Genomic DNA, 12709 nt, shown 5'->3' on the forward strand with positions numbered 1-12709 from the left:
AGCTGGGGAGAGGTCTGGAGCACAGCCCTGTGAGGAGGGGCTGAGGGAGCTGGGGTTGCTTAGCCTGGAGAAGAGGAGGCTCAAGGGAGACCTTCTTGCTCTCTCCAACTCCCTGAGGGGAGGTTGTAGCCAGGTGGGGGTTGGTCTCTTCTCCCAGGCAACCAGCACCAGCACAAGAGGACACAGTCTCAAGCTGTGCCAGGGGAGGTTTAGGCTGGATGTTAGGAAGAAATTCTTCCCAGCAAGAGAGATTGGCCTTTGGAATGTGCTGCCCAGGGAGGTAGTGGAGTCACCATCACTGGAGGTGTTTAGGAAGAGCCTGGCACTTGGTGCCATGATTTAGTTGATCAGATGGTGTTGGGTGATAGGTTGGACTCAATGATCTCCAAGGTCTTTTCCAACCTGTTTAACTCTATTCTATTCTAAAAGCAACCCAACTTAAATTCAATCTTTTACCTTGGTTTCAGTTTCATTTTAAAACATGCTTTCTTTTTAATGCACTCCTGTTATCAGAATGGTCTGAGCCGTGTTTTTAGTGTTATTTACAAGTCGGAAAATATTTGTGTCAGGGGCAAATTTCAGCATAAATTATGATCTATTTCCATATTACCAGGGATCATATTGAGGAGGGCAAAGAACAGCTCACCACAGAACTCTACCAAAAATCTCTCAATTCAAATTAAGACATAATTTCACCTAATCAGCCCTTAGTCATTTGGTGTGTGCTCTTCTGGTATTCTAAAAATCTCCTTTAAAACGATCACCTGGACTTTTCCACCTTTTCAGCTTCTTCCCTGATGTCTCCTACAATTTGATCAGCTTTGTGTGATTCTTGCCTAGTTACTTTCCATAACATGTCTGACACATCTTTGCTGAAATGTAACACTGAATAAACACTTGTCCCTTAGCACCACATCTCTGCATCTTTTAAATACTTCCAGGGATGGGGCTTTCAGCCACCTCCTTGGGGAGACTCATTCAGTCTTGAGGCCACTCCCTCTCATCCTATCACTTTTTACTAGGGAGAAAAGACCAACATCCACTTCACTGCAACTTCCTTTCAGGGAGTAGGAGAGTGCAATGTCTCTCCTCAGCCTCCTTTGCACCAGACTAAACCATCCCAATTCATTCAGGTACTCCTTGTAAAAATCTGTTCTCTAGACCCTTCAGCAGCTTCCTTGCCTTTCTCTGGACCCACCCCAGAAACTCACAGAAACTTCACAGAAAGAGTGATTGTCTATTGGAATGTGCTGCTCAGAGAGGTGGTGGAGTCACCATCCCTGGAGGTGTTTAGGAGGAGACTTGATGAGGCACTTGATGCCATGGTTTAGTTGATTAGATGATGTTGGGTGATAGGTTTGACTTGATGATCTCCAAGGTCTTTTCCAACCTGGTTAATTCTATTCTATTATTCTATTATTCTATTATTCTATTCTATTCTACTCTATTCTATTCTACTCTATTCTATTCTACTCTATTCTATTCTACTCTATTCTATTCTACTCTATTCTATTCTATTCGCCCCAGAACTGAACCCAGCAGCCCTGTCCTCATCAGTGCTGACTATAGGAGCACAATCCCCGGTCCTGCTGGTCACACTATACCTGCAACAGGCTCAGGTGCTGTTGGCTTTCTTGGCCACCTGGGTACACGCTGGCTCATGTTCTGCCAGCTGTTAATCGAGGATCTTTCTGTGCAAATGCCGCAGCTGGCAGTTCCAGTTAGCCTAAAGGAACGAACGGCTACGGGATAGCTGAGAGCGGCAGTTTCAGGAGCAGTCTGCGCATGAATCCGAAACCGCGAAAGAAGAAGAGGCGATGCCCTGAAGCTGGCACGACGGACAAGGCAGAGCCTACCAGCCCGAGCTGCCCCAGCGCCACTCCTCCGGGCTCCCACCGCCCCCGGCTGCGGGGTAACTCCGCCCCTCCTGCGGGCCGCTCCGCCCACCCCAGCGCGGGACTGCGCATGCGCCTCGCGACCGGCAGGAACAGGCTATTGCGCGCATGCGCAAATCTTCTCTGTCCTGTTCCGTCTTCTCCTTTCCCCCCTCCCCCCCAATTCCTTCCCGGCTTTCCCATGGCGACGCTGAGTGGCCTCAGCCGGGCCCTGCACCGCGGGAACCTGGGCCAGGTAACCGGCTTGGAACTCTTCTTCTGTCACGCGTGGGAGCTGGGTCTTCTTCCCGCTGGGGCGGCCCAAGCGTTCTCCCGCCTCTCCTGCAGAGGGCTGGCGCTGCGCATGCGCCAGGGCACCAGTGGGGGGGGGGGGGGGGGGGGCCGGGTCATTCCGGGCGGGGGAAAGCTCCAGCTGCTCCTGGCGGTGCCGGCCTTTCGGTCCCGACCTCCCCGCTTGCCGGCTGGTTATCTCAGACGAGCAGGAGCCGTAGGGGCTTTTATTCCGCGAAGGAGAGAGGGAAGCCTGTGTCAGCACGTGTTGCGTAGGGGTGGCAGCGGCTGCTCCCGGCATCCTGACCCCTGTCAGCATCCTGGCCTGTGGCTAGCAGCACAAGAGAAGTGTTTGCGCCCCTGGGCTGAGCGCTGCTGAGGCCACAGCGTGAGCACTGACTTCAGTCTTGGGGGTCCTCACTGCAAGAAAGACATTGAGGTGCTGGAGCTGGTCCAGACAAGGGCAACAAAGCTGGTGAGGGGTGTGGAGAACAGGTCGTATGAGGAGCAGCTGAGGGAGCTGGGATCATTTCATCGGTTCAAAAGGAGCCTGAGGGGAGACCTCGCCCTCTGCCTCTCCCTGAAGGGAGGTTGTAGTGAGATGGGTGTTAGTTTCTTCCCTGTAGAATCAAGCAACCAGCACCAGAACAAGGGGACACAGTCTCAAGCTGCGCCAGGGGAGGTTTAGACTCGAGGTGAGGAGGAAGTTCTTCACCGAGCGAGTCATTCGTCATTGGAACATGCTGCCCAGGGAGGTGGTGGAGTCCCCATCCCTGGAGGTGTTCAAGAGGAGATTGGATGTGGCACTTGGTGCCATGGTCTAGTCATGAGGTCTGTGTTGATAGGTTGGACTCGATGATCCTCGAGGTCCTTTCCAACCTAAGTTATACTGTGATACTGTGATACTGTGAAGTGATAGGATGAGACGAAAAGGCCTCAGATTGAATCAGGGGAGGTTGAGGCTGACTATTAGAAGAAGGCTCTTGACTGAAAGTTCCTAACTCTGAAATTGGTTCCCCAGGGGAGGGCTTGAATCCCCATCCCTGGAGGCATTTCAAAGAGGCAGAGATACGGTGCTGAGGGACATGGTTACTTGGTAGAGTTAGATGCTGGTCGGACTTCTTCACTTTTGGCCATTGGAATGTGCTGCCCAGGGAGGTGGTGGAGTCACCATCCCTGGAGGTGTTCAAGAGGGGACTGCATGTGGCACTTGGTGCCATGGTTTAGTAGTCATGAAGTCTTGGGTGACAGGTTGGACTTGATGATCTTTGAGGTCTCTTCCAACCTTATTGATTCTATGACTTTGTGATCTTAAAGGTCTTTTCCCCAAAAAATGTTTATATGAAAGATGGCTTGCAGTTTCTTGGTGTTACCCATGCTCTCTGGGACCTTGCAGCAACTGGGATGGCATTCAACAAGTCCAAGTGCCGAGTGCTGCACTTTGGCTACGGCAATCCCATGCAGAGCTACAGGCTGGGGTCAGAGTGGCTGAGAGCTGCCAAACAGAGAGGGACCTGGGGGTGCTGATCGACAGCCGCCTGAACATGAGCCAGCAGTGTGCCCAGGTAGCCAAGAGGGCCAATGGCATCCTGGCCTGCATTAGGAATAGTGTGGCCAGCAGGAGCAGGGAAGTCATTGTGCCCCTGTACTCTACATTGGTTAGGCCACACCTTGAGTCCTGTGTCCAGTTCTGGGCCCCTCAGTTTAAGAAGGGCATTGTGACCCTTGAATGTGTCCAGAGAAGGGCAACAAGGCTGGGGAGAGGCCTTGAGCACAGCCCTGTGAGGAGAGGCTGAGGGAGCTGGGATTGTTTAGCCTGGAGAAGAGGAGGCTCAGGGGTGACCTCATTGCCCTCTACAACTACCTGAAAGGTGGTTGTAGCCAGGAAGGGGTTGGCCTCTTCTCCCAGGCAACCAGCACCAGAACAAGGGGACACAGTCTCAAGCTGCGCCAGGGGAGGTTTAGACTCGAGGTGAGGAGGAAGTTCTTCACCGAGCGAGTCATTCGTCATTGGAATGTGCTGCCCAGGGAGGTGGTTGAGTCACCGTCCCTGGAGGTGTTCAAGAAGAGATTGGACGTGGCACTTGGTGCCATGGTCTAGTCATGAGGTCTGTGTTGATAGGTTGGACTCGATGATCCTCGAGGTCCTTTCCAACCTAAGTTATACTGTGATACTGTGAACTGAAGTCCCTCTGTTATCCTCAACCACACATTTGTTATTCTGTGACTTTCCAGCTAACACACTGATACACAAAAGGTTGGTGTGTATATAGCAGTAGGTCCAGGTAAACTAAACTGCATGTTTCAGGAGTTCTTTGGTTATTTCAGAATTAGGATTTCTTTAGGTTAAACTTAAGAAATTGAGTCATATTTCAATTATCAAGACAGCTAATAGCCTGCAAATGACCCTGGTTCTGCCCTTACTGTTGCAGAGATAGAGGGAAAGAGGGAGAACCTGTTATCCCATATGAAACTTTCAAAACCACTCTTACTTTGTAACTCTCTGCTTCCTCCTCAGTGTTACTATGAGCAGACATGAGGTTTCCACTTAATTTTTTTCATTTCAGAATTTCTGTATAAGAGTACTTTGAGTTTTAGCCTTATAGAGGACCTAAAGAGTCTCCACATAGCATATGCAATGACCTTGTCATAGTATCATAGTATCAGTCAGGGTTGGAAGGGACCACAAGGATCATCTAGTTCCAACCCCCCTGTCATGGGCAGGGACACCCCACACTAGATCAGCCTGGCCACAGCCTCAGCCAGCCTGGCCTTAAACACCTCCAGGGACAGGGCCCCAACCACCTCCCTGGACAACCCATTCCAGGGCTTCACCACTCTCCTGGGGAAGAACTTCCTCCTCCCCTCCAGCCTCAATCTCCCCACCTCCAGCTTCATTCCATTCCCCCTAGTCCTATCACTGCCTGAGATCCTGAGCAGTCCCTCCCCAGCCTTCCTGTAGCCCCCTTCAGATACTGGAAGGCCACAATGAGGTCACCTCGGAGCCTTCTCTTCTGCAGACTGAACAGCCCCAACTCCTTCAGTCTGTCCTCATAGGAGAGGTGCTCCAGCCCTCTGATCATCCTTGTGGCCCTTCTCTGGACACGTTCCAGCACCTCCAGATCCCTCTTGTAATTCTGTTCCATAGAATAGAATAGACCAGACCAGGTTGGAAGAGACCTTCAAGATCATTATGTCCAACCTATCATCCAATCCAACCTAACTAACTAAACCATGCAACCAAGCACCCTATCAAGTCTCCTCCTAAACACCTCCAGTGATGGTGACTCCACCACCTCCCTGGGCAGCCCATTCCAATGGGCAATCACTCACTCTGTGTAAAACTTCCTCCTGACCTCCAGCCTGAACCTCCCCTGGTGCAGCTTGAGACTGTGTCCTCTTGTTCTGGTACTGGTTGCCTGGGAGAAGAGACCAACCTCTGCCTGTCTACAACTACCCTGCCCCAGTCTAGGTACAGGACCTTGTACTTTGCCTTGTAGACCCTCATGAGATCTCCAGACCTCTTTGGGTGCTCTGATTTCATTTACATCCCTGTATGTTGGTCAAAGCAGTCAACATGCAGATGTTTCAAAAATGCCTCAAAGCACTTCTCATTTTCAGAAGAAGAATTGCAAATTTCCTTGAAAAGTATTGGAAGGTTTTGTATATGCTTATCTTTCCAGCAGCTCATGGGGGCTCTTTGGAATCCATTCAGTATCCTAGCAGGTATCATCCCTGCCTTCAGTCCTCTGGCAAGTGATTCTAGTTTATCTTGAGTAATAGAGAAATCTCCTGTTAAGTTAACCTGGCTCTGTTGTGCCTTAAGGGCAACAAAGTTGGTGAGGGGCTTGGAACACAGCCCTGTGAGGAGAGGCTGAATGAGCTGGGGTTGCTTAGCCTGGAGAAGAGGAGGCTCAGGGGTGACCTTATTGCTCTCTACAACTACCTGAAGGGTGGTTGTAGACAGGCAGAGGTTGGTCACTTCTCCCAGGCAAGCAGCACCAGAACAAGAGGACACAGTCTTAGGCTGTGCCAGGGGAGGTTTAGGCTGGAGGTTTGGAGGAAGTTTTACATAGAGAGAGTGATTGCCCATTGGAATGGGCTGCCCGAGGAGGTGGTGGAGTCACCATCACTGCAGGTGTTCAGGAGGAGACTTGACAGGGTGCTTGGTGCCATGGGTTAGTTGATTAGGTGGTGTTGGATGATAGGTTGGACACGATGATCTTGAAGGTCTCTTCCAACCTGGTCTGGTCTGGTCTGGTCTATTCTATTCTATTCTAATTTGCCCTGACTTGCACTTTTCCACCACTTTTCCATTACTGGAAGGGAAGGGAAGGGAAGGGAAGGGAAGGGAAGGGAAGGGAAGGGAAGGGAAGGGAAGGGAAGGGAAGGGAAGGGAAGGGAAGGCAAGGGAAGGGAAGGGAAGGGAAGGGAAGGGACCTTTGAGATCATCAAGTCCAGCCTATCATCCAGCACTATCTAATCAACTAAACCATGGCATGAAGCATCCCATCAAGAGTTCCTCTGTGCTTTTTGTTGTACATGTTTCTAGTACATAACTAGAATAGGTATGCATAAAATAGGTGGTTAAGGAGAAAGCAGCATTTCCTTGGACACAGTAATTGTATGTTGTGTATCTTGGCTTTTAAGTGCTTATTTTCTGATTACTCCATTTACTGTTCTTCAGTGGTCTCTAAGTCAGAGTTATAGAAAGTAATTTTAGCAAGTCTGTTTCTTTGATGAGATGCTCTTTAAAATGGCAACTAACAAGGGCCCCTGGGAATTACTGGTAGAATTCTGAGGAAACTGACTATGAGCATAACCTGTTATTAGCAAAATTTCATCTAAGATGAATCAGTCCTCTGCTGGTGTTTGACCTCATAAAATATGAATTAGGTTTAGTCCTGTCAGCAAAGCTCTAGAAGTAGTTGTTATCGGTGTAAGTGTTCAGTTAAATCTTACTACATCAAGGCTCATGTTCTGTCAGTCAATGTTATGGGTTAGCTGTTACATCAGGATCTTCAGCTAATCTTTATAGTCTCACTGTTGCCACACCCAAATCATTTAAGATCAGAAGTGGACAGCAGTCAGATCCCAGCATGTGTAGGCTTTCTTTTCTCCACTTCTGACCTTCAATTCTCACCATAATAGGTGATGATGAAAAGAATCTGAATTAAGTCATTATAAGGGACTGCTTGTGCTTAGGGAAGAAAATCTTGCCTGTCAGCAGTACTACAAATGCTAGCAGCTAACTATGGAGCATTTCTGCACTAGTGTGAACTCAAGCTCTTGGACAGGGTGTTTCTTTTCCTCCTCTCTGCTCCTTACTGGACTTCTACTTTGTTCAGAAAGGAGCCTAGTCAGCATTGCACACAGCCCTTTCAGAGTCACTGTTCTGCACAGCTCCTGCTACACTGTATGTTTGAGACACACCAAAGGTAGTTTACTACCCTCATTATTGTCCAAGTGAAATAGAATGACAAGGTGCTGCTTTTGATTACAGAGTCTCATCCATCACCAGATGGCTTTCCAGGCTCCTGTCTGGAAGACTACTTTTAGCTGTTATTGCCTTCAGGAAGTAGTCAGGATACCATGGCAGCATTTTTCTATTCTAGTAGCAAAGTACTTATCACTATTACAGTTACTGTAAGAATGCTCCAATAGATATGTTGGATTCAGACTGGATGTCAGGAGGAAGTTCTTCACCATGAGAGTGGTGAAGCCCTGGAATGGGATGTCCAGGGAGGTGGTTGAGGCCCCAGCCCTGGACGTGTTTAAGACCAGGCTGGACGAGGCTGTGGCCAGGCTAATCTAGTGTGGGGTGTCCCTGCCCATGGCAGGGGGGTTGGAACTAGATGATCCTTGTGGTCCCTTCCAACCCTGACTGATTCTATGATGCATCCCATCCCTGGAAGTGTTTAAGAGATGCAGAGAAGTGGTGCTGAGGGCCATGGTTTAGCACTAGACTTAGTAGAGATAGCTAATTACAACTACCTGAAGGGGAGGTTGTAGACAGGCAGAGGTTGGTCTCTTCTCCCAGGCAGCCAGCAGCAGAACAAGAGGACACAGTCTCAGGCTGCACCAGGAGGGGTTCAGGCTGGAGGTCAGGAGCAAGTTTTACACAGAGAGAGAGTGACTGCCCATTGGAATGGGCTGCCCGAGGAGGTGGTGGAGTCACCATCACTGGAGGTGTTCAGGAGGAGACTTGACAGGGTGCTTGGTGCCATGGGTTAGTTGGTTGGGTGGTGTTGGATGATAGGTTGGACACGATGATCTTGAAGGTCTCTTCCAACCTGGTTTATTCTATTCTATTCTATTCTGTTCTGTTCTGTTCTATTCTAATGGTTGGACTTGATGATCTTAAAGATCTTCTCCAACCTAAATGATTCTATGATTCTTTATTTGTATTTTTGAACACAAGGATGACCTTGGTCCTTTTTTTGGTCTTTTGATACTTTGCCTCTGTGAACCTCAGTGATTCTGGGCATTATTCTTGGTACTTTAAAAAGAGATCTTCAGGTTGGTTTGTTCTGATGAAATTTCATTAATTGTTTTGAGGAAGTATTGTTCTTTCTGTTCTTTTGTTCTTTCTCTTATCTCAGGCCACCTGATTGTTTCTGCCCTAGTCAGCTTAGTGACTGGTCGTGTTGAGAATAAAACAGGATAGAATTAACCAGGTTGGAAAAGACCTTTGAGATCAAGTCCAACCCATCACCCAACACCATCTAATCAACTAAACCATGGCATTTCATAATTTTAAATGAAGATGGCTGTGAAAAAGGCAATTAGGTAAAAATGGAAGGGTTGTTTTAGAGAAGTTCTTTTCCCAGATTGCAAATTAAATCTTGACATTTTTTACCTATAGTTACCATATGGGTTCCAGAGAAAGGAAGTGACTGAAATTACCAGTCCTAATCCTTAAGGATTTCAAAGATTGTAGTTAAAGCTACAGTGGGAGAGAGAGTTCAAATATTAGTTTCACTCAGATGTGTTAGGAATGAAATGCAAACAATTTGAAAGCATCCATGTTCCCATACTTAATTTGTTGCTGTCACATAGGGGTCACTTTGCTAACCATTAATGAAATGAGTCCCCAGATGAATGTAACAGACAGCACACATACACAGGTTACTGCAGCAGGTCAGCTTCAGAACATATGTCCAGGCAGTTATGTACTAATATTGATGGATGAGCAGAGAGTTCTTTAAGTGCCTGCCTTGATTTGTGATTTCAGCAGTCCCCAGTGTAGCATCCAGGTGGTGTAGTATCCCTGGAGGTGTTTCCAAGACGCAGATATGTGAGAGACAAAGTTTAGCACCAAACATGGTAGAGTTAGATAATGCTTTGACTGAGTGCTCCTAAAAGGCTTTTCAAGCTGAAATGACTCTATCTGTGATCTCTTCTTGGGACCATGAAGGGTAGAGGTAGCAAAGTGCTTTTGACTAGGAAAAAAAAAAGCTAGACAGCAAAGACTCATGCTGTGTCATGATGTTCACTATGTTGTCCTTCACAGACCTTCAGAAAGGTCTGACTTCAGAACTGCTTTCCAAATACAACTAGTTTCTGTGTGGATTCATGTCTAGGAATCCCCCTCATTTTCCCTCCCTCATTTCCTGAGTTGGTACTTTTGTTTGTTTGTTAGTTTTTGTGGGTTGGGTGTTTTTTTTGGGGGGGGGGGGGGGGGTAACGTGTTGAGTTTGGTTGGTTGGGCTTGTTTTGTTTACCATAGGTTTTGGACATAGATACTAAAAATTATTTAGTTAACCAAATCCTTCAGAAATCAGATGGATTTAGCAGCCTTTTGATTAACCCTCTGGTGTCACTTATCCAGGTTGGAATGGAAGTCTTTCCTTTCTCTTATGAGGAGTGGCTGAGGGTACTGGGGTTGTTTAGACTGGAGGAGACAGAGGGGAGACTTTTTCACTCTGTATGAATAGTGTGGCCAGCAGGAGCAGGGAGGTCATTCTGCCCCTGTACTCGACACTGGTTAGGCCACACCTTGAGTCCTGTGTCCAGTTCTGGGCCCCTCAGTTTAGGAAAGATGTTGAGTTGCTGGAAGGTGTCCAGAGAAGGGCAACAAAGCTGGGGAGGGGTCTGGAGCACAGCCCTGTAAGGAGAGGCTGAGGGAGATGGGATTGCTTAGCCTGGAGAAGAGGAGGCTCAGGGGAGACCTTCTTGCTGTCTCCAAGTCCCTGAAGGGAGGTTGTAGCTTGGTGGGGGTTGGTCTCTTCTCCCAGGCAAGCAGCACCAGAACAAGAGGACACAGTCTCAAGCTGCACCAGGGGAAGTTTAGGCTGGAGGTGAGGAGAAAGTTCTTCCCAGAGAGAGTTGTTGGCCATTGGGATGTGCTGCCCAGGGAGGTGGTGGAGTCCCCATCCCTGGAGGTGTTCAAGAGGGGATTGGATGTGGCACTTGGTGCCATGGTCTAGTCATGAGGTCTGTGGGGACAGGTTGGACTCGATGATCCTCCAGGTCTCTTCCAATCTTAGTGATACTGTGGGATACTGTAACAAACCCGTTAGCTTGTGTATCACTTTTCAGAGCTGAAGGGAAGTAAGTGTGCAGCCAGACTATATGTTTCTTGCATCTTCACTGAGTTTGAGGTTTCCACACAGAGTTATCAGGTATTCCATATGTAGAGACACATCTCGTAATCTGCCATGCTTAATGCCTTGTCTCTTGTGGGTTTTGGCTCCTGTTGGAGCTCTACAGGAGTGATCCCCCATTGTAGACAGAAATGAAGGCTCTCTGAGGCATGAAGGGGTCCTATTCATTTCCATAATGGAGTTCTAACAATAAGGTCTGGCAAACGTAGATTGTTTTAGCAGGAAACAGCCCTTTATTCTGGCGTCTTGGCAGGCCTTGGGTAGAGTCCCACCATTCTTTCCCACTCTGACCCTTGCTTTCAGTCTCTTCACTGAGCCTTTTTTTTTTCTCTTGAGAGGCTTCTGGGTTTATTAACTTGGGGTTTTTTGTACAGTGAGTTTAATGAAAGATGCTACTCTGGGAGTCCTGGATGTTGATGTTTTGTGTAAGTTTCTCTGGTGCGTATGTTGGGACAAACATATTGTGCATTGTGCAGTCTGTGGTCGATTACCTCTGCCTCTAGACAGCTGATGGGAGGTCTTGTTTGAATGCTGTTGGCAGATAGAACTTCCCTTCACTAATACAGCAAGTGCCATCCGAGAAGCTCAACAATTACTTTTTCCATGACATAAGTTGTGGTTTGTGCTGGGGCTCCAGGGTTAGATGAACAAACATTTTGTGGAGCTAACACAAATTAGACAAGGTCCAGTTACCTCACTGTGTCCAGTTCTGGGCCCCTCAGTTTAGGAAAGATGTTGAGCTGCTGAAAGGTATCCAGAGAAGGGCAACAAAGCTGGGGAGGAGTTGGGAGCACAGCCCTGTGAGGAGAGGCTGAGGGAGCTGGGGTTGCTTAGCCTGGAGAAGAGGAGGCTCAGGGGAGACCTTCTTGCTGTCTCCAACTCCCTGAAGGGAGGTTGTAGCCAGGTGGGGGTTGGTCTCTTCTCCCAGGCACCCAGCCCCAGAACAAGAGGACACAGTCTCAAGCTGTGCCAGGGGAGGTTTAGGCTGGATGTTAGGAAGAAGTTCTTCCCAGCAAGACAGATTGGCCATTGGAATGTGCTGCCCAGGGATGTGTTTGAGTCACCATCACTGGAGGCATTTAGAAAGAGCCTGGCTGAGGCACTTGGTGCCATGGTTTAGTTGATTAAATGGTGTTGGGTGATAGGTTGGACTCGATCTCAAAAGTCTTTTCCAACCTGGTTTATTATATTCTGTTGTAAAACCCCTAAAACTTAAGTCAGTTAAGTCACCTTAGATCATATATTTTCCAACATCTTCTGGGTTTGAAAGTAGTGAATTGAAATTCTTTTCCTTTTGATTATTTGAGCCATTGATGGTAAGAATACCATTTTTGGAGTCCCCAGCTCAAACAAGTGTAACAAATTTTACCATTTTCTGTTTCATCAGGCAACTCCATGTAACCACTGGATAAGATTAAATGCATTTTTGCCACCAGAGGTGGTCCACCTTGAGGGTGTGCTGAAGTTCTCATTGTGTTGGAAAGACATGCATGCATAGAGACACAAATACACAATGATTATACTATGAAGTGTATAGACAACTTCATTTCCCTCATTCTGGTGCTGAAATGTGACAATGGCTACTAGAAGGGAAATGTCCTCTTTTCCTTCTGAGTTCTTTTACTTACACTAGAGGTTGTTTCTATTTCTTGAAACTGGCAGAAGGGAAAGCTTAAGTTTGCCTGATTGCTTCAATGATGTCTGCATGATATCTGAATGAAGAATTAGTGTTGTGGGGAGGGAGCCCTGAGGTGCTGGAGCAGATCCAGAGGAGGGCTACGTAGCTGGTGAAGGGTCTGGAGAACAGGTCTTGTAAGGAACTGGGATTGTTTAGTCTGGAGAAGAGGGGAATGGAATGGAATGGAATGGAATGGAATGGAATGGAATGGAATGGAATGGAATGGAATGGAATGGAATGGAATGGAATGGAATGGAATG

The 12709-nt window shown here is 47.8% G+C and overlaps 1 protein-coding gene across 1 annotated transcript in view; it reads left to right on the plus strand.

Moving 5' to 3' along the window:
* Positions 1–1994: 1994 nt before the first annotated feature.
* Positions 1995–12709, plus strand: part of WARS2 (tryptophanyl tRNA synthetase 2, mitochondrial) — a 66883-nt gene continuing 56168 nt past the window's right edge. Inside the window, 1 exon segment of the mRNA XM_068168679.1 lies at positions 1995–2130. Coding sequence (XP_068024780.1) covers positions 2077–2130 — 54 coding nt within the window. The 5' untranslated portion in view covers positions 1995–2076.

Source organism: Melanerpes formicivorus, unplaced genomic scaffold (genome assembly GCF_026170545.1).
Source record: "Melanerpes formicivorus ecotype bairdi unplaced genomic scaffold, bMelFor1.0.p_v2 SCAF_154, whole genome shotgun sequence".
Taxonomy (NCBI): domain Eukaryota; kingdom Metazoa; phylum Chordata; class Aves; order Piciformes; family Picidae; genus Melanerpes; species Melanerpes formicivorus.